The sequence below is a fragment of the Castor canadensis genome, chromosome 13 (assembly GCF_047511655.1).
Source record: "Castor canadensis chromosome 13, mCasCan1.hap1v2, whole genome shotgun sequence".
NCBI classification, from domain to species: Eukaryota; Metazoa; Chordata; class Mammalia; order Rodentia; family Castoridae; genus Castor; species Castor canadensis.
The window spans coordinates 10,438,638-10,457,531 of NC_133398.1; the positions used below are offsets into that span (position 1 = coordinate 10,438,638).

General features: G+C 38.1%; 1 protein-coding gene across 8 annotated transcripts in view; it reads left to right on the top strand.

Moving 5' to 3' along the window:
• Positions 1–18,894, top strand: part of Scai (suppressor of cancer cell invasion) — a 138,223-nt gene that overhangs the window by 69,683 nt on the left and 49,646 nt on the right. For all 8 annotated transcript variants that reach the window (XR_012440789.1, XM_074053215.1, XM_074053218.1 and 5 more), the window contains 3 exons: positions 13,513–13,608; positions 14,123–14,209; positions 15,623–15,721. Coding sequence is in view for 7 of the 8 variants with exons in the window: in XM_074053215.1 (XP_073909316.1) it covers positions 13,513–13,608; positions 14,123–14,209; positions 15,623–15,721 (282 nt within the window). In the remaining variant the exon portion in view is untranslated. The remainder of the gene's footprint in view (positions 1–13,512; positions 13,609–14,122; positions 14,210–15,622; positions 15,722–18,894) is intronic.

The following is an 18,894-nucleotide window of genomic DNA, read 5'->3' on the forward strand; positions in this document are numbered from 1 at the left end:
GACTAGCCTCAAATCCACAATTCTCCTCCCTTTGTCTTCTTGACTGCTGGGACTACAGGTATGCACCATCATTCCCCAGATCTGCGATCTTAATGATCAGGCCTAAGTAGAAACAAAGCTAGGGCATCTTATCTTCCCTTTTAAGTTGCTGCTGGAAGCTAGATCAGGGATTGGTTAGAGGAGGGGGATCCGTGGTTCATTTTTAAGATCCTTCTGGAAAATAAAGAATTCAGTGAAAAAAATATGTTAAGAACTCTGAAGAATTCGTAAAATCCTCCAAACAACCTCACTGGTGTGTATTATCTTAATCCTGCAGATAAGAACACCAAAGCTTTTCACAGATAATAGCTTATGTTAACTGATGTCTTATAATTTGTCAAATACTGCTTCAGACATTAAAGTTCTTCCTTAATGTAGGAGTAAATCCTGTGAATGCTGGTTTCTAAGAACGGAGATTATCAGCTTCTTGGCTTCGTGCCCTTGTTCTCTTTATTCTCAGAGGAATCTACATAGGTGGAACTCCTCTTGAGTATCACACCTGTGATAGCATGGGCATTTGCCAGGACAAAAGAGACCCAAAATTGTAGAAGGGACATAGAATTTAAAGTTGCCAACTTGGCCAGGTGCAGTGGTGTATACCTGAAAGTCCCAACTGCTCAGAACAGTAAGGGACAGGATCACTTGAGCCCGGGAGTTTTCCTATGAGCAAGATAACAGTGGAAAATAAAGTTATAAGTAGATCTGTGTCTAGATAAAAGAATCTTCTGCCTCCCCTGGAGCTGGTTCTCAGGAGAAGGAGATGCCAGTCCTTAGCTTTATTTGACTTGGCAAGTCTAAATTCATACTTGGCGCAATTATTCAAAGCTAGTCAAACCCATAAAACATCATTAGGAAATGAACAATGTACTAAGTGCCTTTTATGTGCCAACACCATTCTAGGTACTGAGCTCTGATGCAGGATTCATAGAGAAACAGGATGCCTGCACTTCGGTCAGACACTCTTGCATGGTTTTTCTCTCTTTCAAAAGCTTTGCTTACTCATCAGTAAACGAAGGAGTTGATGTAGTGGCATCATTCAGATACCCTCCCCTGCTGAAACCACTGAACTTTTTCAGCTTGGGCAACATTCAGCCTTATGGAACCACTTCTGTACCTGAGTGTTAAAAGCAGGTGTGCTAGTGGTTAAAAACATGCTGATTTTAAGCAAGGAATTGTTCAATTTGACTTTGTTAGTTTCAAATACAATTTTGTCTAGTGAATACATGAACATGGGAACAAGAATGTGTGAGTGAGCAGTGCATTCGTTGACCACAGTCTGTTCAAAGAAGTTGGTTTATTCCTTGACCTTTGACCAGAGCTATTTTGAGACAAGGTCTCTCTGTATAGCCCATTCTGGCCTCAAATTTCAATCCTGCCTCACCTCAGCCTTCTGGGTACTATGATTTACAGGCATGTTCCCCTACACCCAGCTTGACTATAGCTTTGTTGGAGGGCAATAGCATCCTAAGTCTGGGGTCAAGTGTGTGTGTGTGTGTGTGTGTGTCTGTCTGTGTGTGTGTGTGTCTGTGTGTGTCTGTGTGTCTTTGTGTGTGTGTGTCTGTGTGTGTCTTTGTGTGTGTGTGTCTGTGTGTGTAAACATACCTGTACACACATACTCCAGGGTGTGTGTGTGTGTGTGTGTGTGTGTATAAACATACCTGTACATGCATACTCCAGGGGATGATTTAAAGACCAGACAAAGGAAAGAGAAGCAACAAAAGAGATTGTAAGAACAGAAAGAAGATAGTGTTGCAAGCAGGTGAGGAAGTAGGGAAACAGTTCATATCATAGAGTTTTGATACAAGGAGGATTGAAAAGCATCTGCTGGACTTTAATTTTAGGTGGTGGTAGGCATCAGTGATCTTAGCTAACTCAAGTAGTGAATATGGTAGATTTATAGAAACTTAAAAGAAACTTCATGAGTTTTGACATCTCAGCTCTGAAACATCTCTGTAGATTAGGTTCATTTGTTTGTCCTGCATTTCTTCCTGTCATAGCCTCCTGACTTCTATTAATAGCACAGGGCTCAGAAAGACAGAGATCAGTGCCATAACACTTTCCTCTGAAGATTGGGGAAAGGACATGGGCAGCCAATTGATAATGTAGGTGCCTTTGCAAAATTGGGAATATAAGGTCATTTAACTTACGGGGTTATTCACAGAGCCCCATTTAATTTAATTCTATGGACCATTAATTTCACATCTCTACTGAGTAATAATGACCAAATGATCCATTCAGATTTAAAGCCACAATCAAACTCTGATAGTAGAAGAATTTATATAAAAGTCTTTATAAAGTACCTTAGTTAATTTCAGACTCCAGTGTATTATAGTGGATTGCAATTAGCTTCTATGATGTGTTTCATTAGAAAAGGGTGATCATAAGACTTATTATTCAGGAAATTTTAAAAATTAACCCTATTTTGTAAAAGAAATTACTCTTTGTATAGCTGATATTTTGGGGGAGGAGGGGCTGGGTTTTTTGTTTGTTTGCTTTGTTTTTGTTTTGAGTCTCGCTATGTAACCCAGGCTGGCCTTGAACTCTGGTGATCCTCTTGTCTCAGTCTTCTGAGTGCTGGGATTACAGACATGTACCACCGTTCCTGGCTTTATAGCTAATTCTTAAGACTGCAGTGATAGATATTCTGAATTCTTTTGAGGAAGATAGTGTAGAAAATTTAGCCAACATTGTTCATTGCTGTGTATCAGAAAATACTTAAACATTATCAATAAATGTTAGGGACCTTGTTCTAGACTTTTAAATCACCTTTTATGTACTTTTTATTCCTCACAGAAAATTTCCTTCCCCTGTATAACTTTCTGCTTGATGCCTCTGATTATATAGTAATGGTGTAAAACACCTTGACAAGATGCATTAGTGAGATTTATTAAATTTGTCAGTTTGAAAAACTCAAAGGAACTTGTAGGCAATGCTTACTTGAAATTTTGCCAAAAGACTTTATATTATCTTTAAAGAAGAACTCAGTAATTGTCAGTTGTCAAGAAATTGGTGGTGCTGACAAATGCTTTTATATAGTAAAAAGCTCCCTGCAGCAGCTGCTTGATAAGAGTCTTGAGTCTAGCAGCAACCTCCATTTAAAAATACCCAATTAGTCCTTCTTCTCTGTACATCTGCTCACTAGAGATCCATGGAGACATAAAAAGATGAAAACTTGCAAAACCAATATCCATAGTCAGTCTGTTCCTGTGATCTGAAATGAATTTCTACTTATGAGGATAATGGAAGTAATTTAAAAATTCATTTACTAGTTCATTCTTGCTATGTGTGAAAATTTCAGACAGGAAAACCTTTTGTTATTTTGGGTGTTATTTTGAGACAGGATCACGTTATGCAGCCTAGGCTGGCCCGGAACTAAACTGTGTAGCCCAGGCTGGCCTTGAACAGGCAATCCTTCTATCTCACCCTCCCAGTTGCTTGGGGTTCTGGGTGTGCCATGCCAGCTACATGTTGCCTTATTACCCATTGTCTTAAGATGTGGTTCAAAAACGCAGACCTTTTTCATTCTTCAATTCTACCTATAGAAATCTACCTTTCATTTATATCATGTAATCATTCAAGTTTACTAGTATAAAGATGTTTATTACAGCTTTTTTTGGCAGTAATAGGATTTGGACCCAAGGTCTTGCACCTGCTAGGCACGTGCTCTATCACTTAAACCATGCCCCCAGTCCAATTGTAGAATTTTGTAACAGGGAAAGACTGGAAACATTATACATGTTTGTCAGGAAGGTCTTGGTCAAATAAATTGGTTCATTGTGGATTACTTTGTACATGGTAAATATGAATATAATTCTATGTGTATTAAACTTGATATTAAATTTTAAAAAACATGTAATGGCTTAAGTGGTAGAACACCCAGCAAATGAGAGGCCCTGAGTTCAAAACCTGTACCATAAATAAATTAATAAATAAATAATAAATAGCATGTTATGAAACATTACATGTAGTTCAGTTTGTTTTAAGTGAGGAAATGGAAAAACATATGTATATATACTTCAGTATACGTAGGAAAACTATTTTTAATGGTGGTTATTTCTGGGACTGGAAGTAAGGGGTGTTGGTGGTAGAACTCAGTGGAATAGTGTTTGTCCTGGGTTTGATCCCCAGCACTGAAAAAAAAAAGTAGGGAAGTGATAGGATTTTTTTTTTTTTAACTTCTCGCTTTATGTGCTTTGTGTAATGTTTTTGTTTTCCAAAACAAAATTGAAAGAGAAAGGTGTCTCTACCTTGCCCACTTCAGGGCCTTTCTTCCAGGATAGTACTCCAACCCCCACAGCCTTGTAGCCTTTGTGGTTGTACAGCGTGCATCCTCCTAGGTGAGTTCTTCAGAGGCCTGACTACTACAGAAGGAAGAACACTGTGGAAATTTAAGTCCAGAGATGGCTAAATGTGGGCAAAAGTGAGAGATGAGTGCCTTCATCTTTCCAGAAGGGGGAAGTGATTCATAACTGCAAGAAATCTGATCAGAATTTTAAAGTACATGAAATCTGTTACATAAATTGTAAAATATAAGCCATGATTCTGTGTGTTCTATGACTACTAAAATGTATAACTTTTCATCAGTATAGAAAATAAATGAGTCACTGCAATTAGAGAAAAAGAAAAGGGGGAGTGGAGGTATTGAGGATTGAGAAAGAAAAACCTGAATGGTTCCCTTCTATATATCCATCCCTGAAAGTAGTCTCTGCCAGCCCTGACTTTCTGGGATTGACCCCTAGATTTGGTTTGGCAGGTGAAACAATGGCAAATACAATATAAATACTTGAAAAGAAAAACACCTAAGAGCTTGCCCTTTGTTTTGCTTCTCTTGGGATCCTTGCAGACAATCCTTCATGTTATCAAACCAGGCCTGTTGGATAATGAGGAGCATGTACCCAGTAGGTAACTGGTAGACAGTTGAGGGAGGCCATCACCAACTAGCTTTCCAGTTGCATGTGTTAGGTCTGTCTGAAACCAGGAAAGCTGTCCAACTGAATCCAACTTAAACTGCTAAATCACAAAATCACTAGTTAATAAGTTGGTTTTGTTTTAAGCGGCTGAGTTTTCAAATGGTTTGTTATGCAGCAAAAATTAATTGAAGCTTAGCACAGTGGCTTATGCCTGTAATCACAACTACTCAGGAGGCTGAAGTAGGAAGATCGACAGCCTGGGGCTTGAAGGGCAGCCTAGGCAACAAAATAAAACTCTCTTTTTTTTTTATTTCTTTGTTTTTTAAAGAGAGAAAAAAAAACCCCGTTAACTGATAGTCTTTAACCACAAAATCACCACTTGTTCTACTGTGTATTTGTGAATTAATGAGATAGCTGGATTGCTGCTCATAAAAATTAGTAAAGCAGAGAAAAATATTAACACTGTCATAGTATCTATACCAAAGCTATAAAATCGATGAGTATAGCACAGTTTCTTGGTATGGACATGAAGAATTTTCTGGCAGCTGGTAGGTTTTTACATATCCATTAGTGCATAGTCAGATCCATACTGTGAGGATCCAACTGCTCTAACATTAGATGATAAGAGACTGGGTTGGCTAATTGTTCTAGGAACTTTAATCCATGTGTAGATCTGAGGCAGGGTTTGATTTATCCTTTCCCTTCACTAAGACACACACTCTAGGAAGAAGAGACAGTAAGCACAGAGCCTGGATCCATCATGCAAAACCAAACTAATCACTCCCTCTCCCCCTCTCCCCCTCTCCCCCTCTCTCCCTTTCCCTCTCCCCCTCTCCCCCTCTCTCCCTCTCCCCCTCTCTCCCTCTCCCTCTCCCTCTCTCCCCTCCACCACACACACACACACACACACACACACACACACTTGCAAACATCTTTCTCTAGACTCAGACCTCTGAAAATGATTCACAACAGAAACTAAGCAAGTTTTGAAAATTTGCCTTCTATAATAAATTGCCACAGATCATGATGTTCTTTTAATCAATGAGAGGAGAGTCTAAAATTTAAAAAGGCAAGAAAGACTTTCAGGAAACAAACAAAAAATGCCATATCGGGATTAAAATTCACACCCATGGCAATAAAGAGTAGAACTGATACTACTAGGCAGGAGTTGTAGCTAAGCTGTAGAGAGTTTGCCTAGCATTTGTGATGACTGCCAATGTTTGAATGTTTGTTTGTTTAGAACCGGTACAACTTAGAAACATTAAACTAAGGATGTTCAGGGAGAATGTCCAATGCTCTTAGTATCCAAGAATAAAAAGATAAATTTGAAGTCAAGAGACGGAATATGGGGCTCATGATGCTTCTCAGTAGTAGAGCATCCTTGTATATGCAAGGCCGAGTTGATTGCCAGCATGAGAGAAACATGACAGAGCTGAAGAAATAAAGATATTCTCATGGGGATACGCCTGAGGATCACTGCAGAAAGAGAACACCAAGCCTATAGCTAGCAGAGTGCTTGGGCTCCAGGAACTGCCTGCTGAAGGCAGGGCTGAGAGTTCTGAACACAGACCCAGGATCAAAATACCTCCCCCAGCCTTCTCCCTTCCATAGCATGGTAAACCATTGGGCAGGCTCTGAAAGCAATGAGACTGGCAGTTTCAGTCATTCACCCCAATGCATAACTCAGTGTACTGTTTGTACCCCCAGCTAAGTTACTAGATTGAGGAAATATCCCCAGACTATCCCTGGGAGCACAAACTGCAGGTCCTGTGCAGCAAGAGAGGACTTGCTTGGTCCACAGAATACAAAGTTCCTTGCAGCCAGCAGTGGTTTCCAGTAGACAAGAAGTAAAGCTTCTAAGGGAAAGCAGCATGGAAGAATGAGAAGTACAAATAGAGCGAGCAAGACCTCCAGGCACTTTTAAAAGACGAAACCTGCAAATAATGGGCATTGAAGAAGAAAAGGTACAAGCTGAAGGTAAGAAAACATTTTTAATAAAATAATACCAGCAATTTCCAAATCTTGAGACAATGATGATTATTCAGGTACGGGATTCTTTTAGGACACCAAACTGACAAGACCACAATAGAACTTCTCCAAGGCATGTTACAGTTAGAACATTAAGCATAGGAAAGAATACTGAAAGTTGCAAGGGAGAAACACCGAGTCACATATAAAGGCAAACTCATCAGAATACCAATAGATTTCTCAACAGAAACTCTGAACCAAGGAGGGCATGTTAACCTAGGTGGTAACAGCCACCCTAGGTTACTGTACGCCGTATCTTTCAGAATAGAAGGAAAAATAAAAACCTTTCTTGATAAACAAAAACTAAGGGAATTCATGACCAGTAAGCCAGCACTGCAAAATATACTTAAAGGAATTTAACACACAGAAGAGGAAGATAAATGCAACCAAGAAAATCAGAGTTAAATAAATCTCATTAGATGAGTAAATAAGCAAATGAGGATTAGAGAAGAATCAAACATTACCATCAAAGAAATAAGGGGGGGGATTAAAAAAAAATTCCCAGACTCAAATGAAAATGAGAACACAACTTGACAAAAATTTCGGTATACAGCAAAGGCAGTGCTAAGGGGAAAGTTTGTAACTATGAGCACATACACTAAAAAATCAGAGATCATTCGGGATGTAGAATTTTTTTTTCTTTCTTTCTTTTTTTTTTTTTTTGTAGGTACCGGTGTTTGAACATAGGACCTCAGACCTGCTAGGCAGGCCCTCTACCAATTGAGCCACTCTGCCAGCACCTGGATGTAGAATTCTTCAGGAAAAACCAAGCAATCTCAAGTTACACTGTCAAGTTCTTAGAAAACCAAGTTCTTAGAAAAACAAGAACGAGCGAATCCCAAGATAAGTAGGTGGGAAGAAGTAATCAGGATGGAAACTAATGAAGTAGAGACTAAAAGAACAAAACAAAGAATCAATTAAATCTTTTCTTTGAAAAGATAAACAACATTGACAAATCCTTAACCACTCTAACCAAAACAAAGAGAGGAAAGACCCAAATCAATAAATTCAGAGAGGAAAAAGGGAATAAATGTCACAAAAAGAACTCCAATAGAATTCATAGAATTATTATGGAATACTTGAAAATTTTATTCTAATAAACTGGAAAATCCAGAAGAAATGGATACATTTCTAGACACATATGATCTGCCTTAGTTGAACCAAGAGGATAGAAACTACCTGAACAAATCTATAATGAGACTAAAACAGTAATAAAGAATCTCCCAATAAACAAAGTCCCAAGACTGGATGGATTCACTGCCACATTCTACCACACCTTGAAAGACTAAAAAGCTAATGTATATCAAAGGAAACAATTACCAGAATGAAGAGAGAACCCACAAAATGGGAGAAAATCTTTGCACGCTATTCATCATACACAGGGTTAATATCCAGAATATACAAAGAGCTCAAAAAACTAAAAATCAAAAGAACAAACAATCCAATTAATAAATGGGCAAATGAACTGAACAGATAGTTCTCAAGAAGATGTATAAACGGCAAGTAAATACATAAAAGAAACGCTCAACATCACTGAGATTCCATCTCACCTCAGTCAAAATAGCTATCATCAAGAGAACAAGTAACGGCAAATGCTGGGGAGGATTTCCTGAGCGGGACCCTTATAACACTGTTGATGGGAATGTAAATTAGCTCAGCCATTACAAAAATCAATGTGGAGGTTCATCAGAAAACTAAAAATAGTCCAACCATATGATCCTGCTATATCTTTCTGTCTGTCTGTCTAGATATAGATATATATCCTGCTAAATATACCTTGGGTGGATATCTGAAGGAATGTAAGTCGACATACAGTAGAGATACCTGCACACCTATGTTTTTTATTCACCTTACCAAGCTATAGAATCACCCTAGGTTCCCAAGAAATAACTGGTCACAGTATAGTAGCATTCAGCCATAAAGAAGAATGAAATTATGCTGTTTGCAGAGAAATAGATAGAAGTGGAGATCATGATGTTGAGAAAGGTAAGCCAAGATCAGAAAGACAAATATGTACTTTCTCTCATATGTGGAATCTAGACCAGACAAAATAGTAATAATATGACATGAAAGTAAATAGGGTGCTGTTTAGTGAGGGAACCACCAGGAGTGGGGAAGGGGAAAGAAGAGGGTCGTGGATGGGTGAATATGACAGAAGTACATTATATATATTATGAAAATCACATAATGAAACCCACTACAAAGTGTAAGTATAAAGGGTAGGAGAGGAGGTGTAAAAGAGAGTAATAGAGGGGTGAATTTGATCAAAGTTCATTTGCCTGAACGTTACTCTTTCTCCTGCCTCTTGCTCTGCATAGAAGTAACAGCAGTGATAGTAGCAGAAATAGTAATATTAACAGCAACTACAATGACGAATGCTTGTCGTTTGCCAGGCCTGTTCCAAGTACTTCCCACAATTACCTAATTTCTACAAAACCTTCTGAATATATGTTATGGTTCTCAGCTTTCCCATTGTTCATCTTATGATTCACCTCCACTACTTAGCACACTTTTCTTACGGTGTCCTAAATGATAATATCATCTAACATTTTGAGTTTTTATTAAGTGCTGCTTATTGTTCTTAGCTCTTTACATGTGTTAACTTGTTTACTCTTCTCACCAAACCTATGTCTTAGGCCTTATTATTTATTATTAAATGTTGGATAGTCCAGAAATTCAAAATATTGTATTTTCCCAACATCTTAAACTTTTTGAGTGCCGACAAACCAGCGGTGGAAAATTCCCCATTATGAGACTTTGTTTCATGAAAATATTGTGTGAAATAGGCAAGTGCAGTGCTGCACACCTGTATTCCCAGCTACTCAGAAGGCTGAGGTGGGAAGATCACTTAAGCCCTGAGTAATATAATGAGACTCTGTATCAAAAAAATCATAGAAATTACTGTCCGGTTAGGTGCATAAGCTATATATGAAGCAGAAATAAATTTCATATTTAGACACGGGTCCTCTCTCCAGTATGTCTCATTGTGTTTGTGAGTATTCCAAAATCCAAAATCTGAAACACTTCCGGTCTCAAGCATTTTAGGTAAGGATCAGTCAACTGTATTCCCATTTCACAAATGAGGAAACTAAGGCATAGGGTTTGCTTGCCCAGGCTGCATGCACAGTAAGTGGCCCCTGACCTCAAAACTCAGTCCCTTCACCCATGTACCATATTGATGGTATCCCCTTGACTCATTTAGTATGAAGAGGAAATTCTCACTCCCACCATTCCCTCCATCTTTTCTCCTCATCCCCAGTTTTTTGTTAATTGTAACTTTGTTTTTATTTCTTAGAACAAAATGTACTTACCATTGTGTAAACATCATGAACCATTTTATAGTTTTTACCTGTACATGGATTCTAAAATTTGAAAACAATAAATAGCATTTTGCCATATGATTGTGTATTGTCTATTGCAGAGACAAAAGCTGAGCAATCTTTCTCTGTTCTTCCAATATATTTCTCAAAAGGAGTCCAAATTCAGATGCAATCACTCTAACACTTTGTTCCTTGAAATTGTGACATTGGACCTGGCGTGGTATCTCATTCCTATTATCTCAGCTGCTCAGGAGGCAGAGATTAGGAGGATTGTGGCTTGAGGCCAGTCGGAGCAAATAGTTGGTGATAGCCTATCCCAACCAATAAGCTGGGCGTGGTGACATGCACTGTCATCCCAGCTATGTGGAAGGTGTAAATAAGACGATCATGGTCCAGGTTAACTTCTGAAAACAAGAAAAGAAAGAAAAAGAGGGTACTAATCACAGCCGAGAGATTTCAGCAAACTATATTTATATAATATATTGACATAACATATCCAATGAAGTATTATTCCATCAATCATAATTTTTAAAATTTTCAACTTTATTGTTGAGTTCCTTCTCTTATTAAGTTTGCTTATTTTTTATGTATGTATAAATTCTGACGATTCTAATTTAAATTGTTACATGTTTTTTTTAATTGACCATATTTTTCTCATGTTCTAAACTTTCCTACAATTTCTAACAAATTCTTATTTTTAAAAATAGCATAATAGAAAAAAAAAATAGCATAATAGAAAGTCTGACCGAAGTCTCTGTTTACTTAGCCAGCTGAACAGGCTGGCCTTATTCTGGGTCCGCCTCCACCCCAGTCAATGCCAGAATGGGGAGTTTATCCAGTTTCTTTTCTTTCTTCTTCTCTGCTCTGCCCCCTGCCACCTGCAATGGGGTTTTGATTTCAGGGCCTTACTATTGCTGTGCAAGCACTCTACCACTTGAGCCATGCCCCTAAACCTATCCAATTTCTTTAATGAAAAATTTCTTTCCCCTTCCTTCCTACCTTCTGGTGTTCTGTCTGTCTGTCTGTCTCTCTCTCTCTCTCTCTGTCCTTTTCCCCCTTCCTCCCTCCCTCTCCCCCTCCTCCCTGCTTCCCTTCCTTCTTCCTTCACTCTCTGAGAAGGTAAATAGAACTGCCCAGATATTTGGCATTTGAGGTGGGGTTGGGGAGCAAATGATTCTTAGGTAAACCTTTAATCAAGCTCCTTGTTTGAAACAGTACTTTGATTCCTTTTCTTCTGTAACTTACAGGCTGGCTCTTTTCACATTTTCCAAGTTCTAGCTTTCTCTTCTCTGTTATGTGACTCATTGGGCTGGGCATTTTCATTTTGTCCCTCCAGACTTACATTTTATACACTTTTGCCTCCCTGACATTCTGGAAGGCAAACCATGGCTACACCAAAAGGGTTTTTTTGTACCAGGAGGAGTTTGGATGGCAGGAGAGAATAAGCCGGCCCAGTGCCCAGGTTTTGTCTCTCCTGCCTGGCTGCAGCAAGGCAACGGGTGGTACTTAGCCTGTGAGCTTCAGCATTCTTTGTTGGCCTCCCTTCCCTTCACACCATTGTGGCTTCTTTATTAACCTCTTCGTATGACCCATTTGGGTGCTTCATTTCCTGCCAGAAGTTTGGATGTCAGCAAATATTATTGATATTTCTTCATATAACAATATTTTTTCATCTGATGTTCTAGAAATTTGTTGAAATCTCTCAGTGGATGTTTATTGACCCCTCTTTTATTTATTAAAAACATTTTTTTTGCGATAATGTCTCATTATGTAGCCCAGGCTTGCCTCAAATTCACAATCCTCTTGCTTCAGCCTCCCAAGTGCTGAGATTACAGGCATACACCACCATGCCCAGTTATTTCTTTATTTCTTGAGAGAGAATAAAATAAAGTTACATGCTTAGTTCATCATGTATTACTTTATTGTGTTACTTTTTAAGAATATTTAAGAATATTGCTCAATACTACGCAGTTAAAAGTATAGATTTCAGTGATACCTTTCACAAAAACAAAATACAGGAGCTTGCAATAAGGTGTATCATGTGAATCAAGAAATATAAGACCTTAATAGAGTCATAAAATTCATTTAATGACAATATTTTCACCATCAGTGGTAAGAACACTGTTGATGTTCAGAATTATAAAAAAGATCAGTTCCCCAAATTGATTTCTAGATCTACTCAGTTCTGCTGATAACCCATTAAGTATTTTGGGTAGAACTTGTATAAGCTGATTTTTAAACTCAGATATAGTTTTATCTCTATACTGTAAAGGTCATTGTTTTTGGCTTCGGTCATTGTTACTTGCTACTCATTCCCAATGCCAGTGTCACATATGTTGTGTGTTTGTTATGGCAATAACCTTCTTCAGCTGCCAGTTTCTGTTTTTACTAAGTAAGGCAGCTATAACAAGTAAGTCCAGAATTTATTCCTTTTTTTTTCCCCTCTTAGTGGTACTGGCGTTTGAATTCAGGGACTTGTACTTGCTAGACAGGTGCTCTACCACTTAAGCCATGATGCAGCCCATAATGCCCAAATTTTAGTGCCTTACTATGATAAAGATTTATTTGTAGTTCCCATGTTAGCTACAAGTTATCTGTAGTCCTGAGACTCCATTAAATGTATCTTCTCTGGGTTCAGGCTGAAGAGCAGTAAGTATTAGATCATGGAGAAAAGTGAAAATACTGAACCATGAAATGTTTCTAATTTTTCTCCTTAGACATGGTACAGATCACGTTAATTCTGTTTTACTGGCCAAAGAGAGATAACATAGCTATGCCCATTTTTCATGTGGTAGAAAGTATTTGTTTCTCAAAGACATGGACCATAGTTATCAGGTTCAAGGACAGAGTTGTGTATTTCTCTTTTAAGAACAGGATAGAAAGTTGAGAAGAGTAACACTATACCTGCGCACCCACTTCTAAAGTGTCATTATATAAATTAGTATAAATGAGATCATCCAGGGAGAGGGAAGAGAGTACTGAAGTCATCATGAGAGAGGCATCTGTAAAGACATGGAGAATGAGCTATCAATTAATGGGGAGGCTAGGAAAGAATGTGTCCTGGACCCCTGAACTATGTTTGCTCCAAAAATGATAACTTTTTTTAAAAAAGGAAAACCAAAATGCAAGTACTGTAAATCCGATTTGCAACGTCACAAGATTTAATTTCCAAAAGCAGAAGAGATTTAAAGTTGACATGTTCTTTCTTATTACAGAGATTTGCCACAATATGGACAGAAGCAGTGGCAGTCATACTTTGGAAGAACTTTCGATGTTTACACCAAACTCTGGAAGTTCCAGCAACAACATCGGTAAAGGAATTTACAGTTAAAGGAGAGTGAAGGTCCATTCTAGATTAGTTGCAGTTTTGACCTCTACCTCAGTGTTCTTTATCTTGGTACTTTTAAAATAATATGTTGCACCTTCATGATTCAAATGAAAACAGATTTTTCCCCATTTATTTACAACTTTAAAATGTAGTGTTTTTACCTGATTTTTTAAGCCAATGTTGTATCTGAATGATTCAGATTAACTCTAACATGAATGGAATGATCCCTGGTTTCATTCTAAAATACATCTATCTATTGGCAAAAGCTATTTTGGGAGGGAGTTGTTGCTTAGAGAACTTTCTTTTTATATCTCTACTTACTCTAAATAGGCATTTAATAAATGTTATTTTAATCTTGCTGAATGATTATGTTGAAATCTCATGAAAATTCATGAGCTTTGCTAGTTGTGTGGTATTTTTTCCTATTGAGTTTACAGATCTGGTTATTTTGAAATTTAGAGTTTCTTGTTTCTATTTTGTTGTCTCCTATATAACAGACAAGTCTTGGATAATCGGTATGGCCTGAAGCGGTGGCAAATTGGGGAAATTGCTTCCAAGATCGGGCAGCTATACTACCACTATTAGTAAGTGAATTGTACATGGAAAGAGTTTTTTGTCACCTTGATTAAAACACAGCATTGCAGGCCTGGTGGGGTGGCTCAAGTGGTAGCCCACTGTACTACAAGCACAAGGCCCTGAGTTCAGCCCTCCAGTACTCCCAAGAAAATAAATAAGAAAGGAAAAGAAAACACAAATATGCAGGAGTCTACATACCATACTTACTTGCTAGGAGAGAAGACAGTTATAAATGTAATCTGGTTTAGACCAGATTGATCAAGGCACATCATGAAACGTCCTTCCATTAATCCAAGCAGTATTACTTTCTCCAAGAGCTCTTTAAACAGTTGACCAGACATAAAGGAGTTTGGTCTTGGGTTTTGATACATGATTAATACTAAATAAATTTATTGTTCTTATGGCTTTACTTAAGTCTTGATAGTATGCAGAGACATAAAACTTGTATGTTTGAATAGTTGGTTTTCAGAAGGATACGATAAAAAACTCACACTTGTAGGATATGTTTGAAAGGTTACATGAAATAAATGAAGATACTTTTAATTACATCCTTAGAGTAATAACATCTATATAGTTCCACCCTTGATTCAAGAAAAGAGAAGAGCTAATTCTAGTAATCTAAATCTTATCACAAAGTAAAATCAGGTATATAATAGAAAAAGCTTGGACCACTTACAAAGTATAAGGCAAGAAAAGTCTCTCATCTTCCTACGTGTTGGCAGGCTATCCCAAATGCCTACGGTTAAAATCACTCTCTTGGGGAGAACATGTTCTTAAAAGTTCCTTTTAAGGAACTTTAACTATAAATGTTAAAGAACACAAATTATCATCCCCTGAAGATATACAGGTTAGTCCTTTTATGAGTTTTGTGAGGAAAAGCTAAAGAAATGGGCCAAAGTTCAAGTGACTGTGGATTTGTGGGAGGTCACACGTCTGGTCCTGGGGGCAAATATAGTTGGGTCAGCTGCTGCCGGGAGAATCCCTTGTAGAATGAGAATGTTGTGTGCTTTTGTTGGCATCACCAAAAAGTCTTAGAGCTGGGTGCTGATAGCTCATGCCTGTAATCCTAGACTCTTAGAATGATCATGGTTTGAGGCCAGCCCACACAAATAGTTGTGAGACCCTCTCTCAGAAATACCCAACATAACACAACATACAAAAAAGGCTGGGGCAGAGTGGCTTAGGTGATAGAGCACTTGCCTAGCAAAGAAAGTCTTGGGAACAGCAGGGATGTATTATTATTGTTATTATTGTTACTATTACTATTATTATTCAAATTAAGGGTGATACTACCTTGCTGATTTAAATTTAGGTCAGCCATTCCCGTCCTCCTGTGTAGAGGAATGCCACAATATGGGACGGTGTCTCTCGTGAATACTTTCGAAACACTTTGGTCATACTTACTATTTTTTTTCTCATAGCTTACGCACATCTGAGACCAGCTATCTGAACGAGGCTTTCTCCTTCTACTCTGCAATCAGACAGAGATCATATTACTCTCAAGTCAACAAAGAAGATAGGTAAGTGTCTACAGTGCTTTCAAAACATGAGGATAAAACATTCAATTTGTAGTCTGGAAATTCTGCAGAAAAGTACACAATCATTTATAACTTGTACTTGTTAATGGGCGTTATTAAGTGCCTGTTTTATAGCAGCCTTTTAAATCATACTAGATATGTTACCTAAAAGCAGAAATATTACAGGTATCAATACACATGTCACAATGCTAGGATGGAGTCTCAGCACAAAGGAGGATTGGGATTATTTCTTCATAAGAGGTTGGAGTTACACAAATTTCATAAAAAATAACTCCAAAATGAGGCTTATCTAAAATATGTTCTTTTTAGCCTGTAATCTTAATTTATGAATCTTCAATAGCCTATTGACAACTGTCATGTAGGACCAGAGAAGTCTGTTAATGCTGTTAGAAAATTTTTTAAACCCACTACTGTTTTTGTAGTTGTGTAGCTCCAATGTGCATGTGTGTGTATAAAAATAATTTGAAATTTATAGATTCCCAATAGAAATTAGTTGAGTACAGTATTATTATAAATCTGTATTATACATGTGGGTCTTTGACAGGTGCTTGGATGAGAGAAAAAAGATGATGTGCTAGCTTCCTTTAAGAAGGTTGTCTTCTAATCAGGTTCCAGAAATATTTGGGATATGGGTGAATTGCAATGTTCAGATGAGGATGGGACTGGGAAATTATTACCCCTTGATAAATCCCCACTGTTTCCTTACACATCTTGTGCATACTTGTCTAGGAGGGTTTGCTTGATGCAGTACTGTGTGTAGATGCTGGAGTCTACATTTTCCCTTCATCTTTTTGTCATCCCCTACTTCATCTTCTAGCAAAGTTTCATCATTTACTTTTTCTTTAGGATTTTTCTGGTTTCCTTAGATATTTTCATTATAAATAATTTCCTCCAACCCTAATTTGTTTTTACATTCATGTTATATAGCTTATCTGAGTTCTTATTAAGATAAATTATACCTCTAAAAAATACAAAAGGTTGTGGTGACATTCTGTCAGCATTTAAAATACATATAAATAGAGAATTATTTTAAGCAAGCAAATTACCTTGTATAATTCACTTTTCTGCATTTTCTAATGTACCAAAAGGGAAAATGGCCTTGGGCTTTTTGGCCTAAAACCCAAGAGTTTGATTTATTGAAATAATTTTCTACTTTAACAGCAAGCATCTCATCTGAATTGTTTTCCTTTGCTGCTTCCTAGGGCTGTGCAGATAAACTGAGGTAGGATTATGTGGAACCAGTATGACAAAATAGCTTGCTTTGGGCTGGTAAATTAGAATCAAAGACTAATCCAGGAGTGTGGTGGTACACTACTTTAATCCCAGCTACTCCAGAGGCAGAGACAGGAGTATCTCAAGTTTGAGGCCAGCCCAGGCAAAAAGAACTGAAGACCCTGTCTCAAAAACAAACAACAAAACAAAAAAGAAGGGCTGAGGGTGGGTATAGCTCATGTGGTAGAGATTTGCCTAGCATGAATGAGGCCCTGGATCCAATCCTCAGTTCCCAGGTGTGGAGGCCAATCCATTGTGCAAAACCTTGGCCTTATTCTGTGGGTTGAGGAAGGACTTCATTTACTTGGTAGGTTGATTGTTTCTTAGTTAACACAGGGAAAGGGGACCAGTCAAGGTAGCAACAGCTGCTAAAATGTGCAGCCACTGAAGAAAACCAATTATGAAAGTGATCTACAATTTCACAGTTCATTTAACAGGCAAAAAGCATCTCTCCTCAAAAGGAAAGAAGCACTTCTTCAGTGTCTAAAGAATCCAGGAGAAGTGGTATGTTTTAGCAGTCACCAGGGTGACTGCCTGTCATTGAGCAGAGACAGCTGTCAGAACGTGTTGCTCCATTGTTTATTCTGCTTTTAGAAGGGATGTTACTACACAGCCACTCAAAGCCCAACTCTGTTGTAATGGCCAAGGCTGAGCCTGTGCAAAGGTAGATATGGAAAAGGTGAAGAGAGGTCTGATTACAAAGGAGGTTGTTGGAAGATGTTGAGTGAGCTGCCTGGAGCAAGTTTCCCAAGAAAATGCATAGTTAATGAGTCTGGGTCTTTCCAGGAGTGAGTGGGCAGGCCAGGTGGGACAAGGCTAGAACTCTGGAGTCCAGAAGTTTGTCAAGAGCATTACGATATTAACATTGGAGATGACAATCAGGTGGGGAATATGATTCTAAAACTGAAAGCTTTGACACTTCAAAGTGCTGGTGTTGAGGAGTTGGACTTGATGTGGCCCTTTCCATTGAGGGTCACACCTTTTCTTCCACTAATACGGAGTCAGCCAGTAGGCTGTGGGCTATAATGCAAGTTACTGGGCATGACTAGGATGGCCTCTCAGGTATGAGTAGATAGCACTGAGGAACCTCAGCTGTACTTTGCTGCCATTGAACACAGTGGCTTCCAGAACAGAATCATGTGCCCACTTCTGTATGCTCATTTAATATAGGTGTCAGCCTACTGTGTTCTGATATTGTACTGCCTGGAAGCTTCAAATTGTTGCTGCAGTTGCAAAGGGTGGTAAAAAAGGAAAAGACATGTTACAGACAATGTATGTGACCTGCACATCTTTAAATGTTTACTGTCTGGTCCTTTATAGAAAATGTGCTGATTGTATAATCCATCTTACAGGTTCATAGAACCTGGTATTTCTTCATAAAAACATTAAAGGACAAATCATTCCTATTTCAAATATGAACCTTATTCTACTAAATATCCTTCTTTTTGAATTCCACTTCTGATCATGTGATAGGCTAGATAACCTAAAATACTTTCTGTTTCAAAGCCCCTAGAAATGCTACATAAAGTAGATCACTCATCCCTTTAAATGGACAGCTTGGCTGTCAAGAAAGTAGGGAAGTCCCTAGTTCATTAACCCTGCGGCCAGTGTTGTGATGACCTTGCAGGGAGGTACTTGGTTGTGGTGACAAAAAGAAGTAGGAGGAAAATGGAAACTAGAAGGAAACTGTGGTAAACAGTAGTAAAGATTGGTAAGGGGAAAAAATCTCCTTTTTCCCTAAAACATAGACTTTGTAAGATAGTAATCATTATAAAAATGAATAGTTGCATTTAGTAATATAAGAAAGGGCCAAATGCCATGCCATATGACAGCATTTAAAAAGAAAGAATATAAGAAACTAAACCATTCTAATAAGATCCATC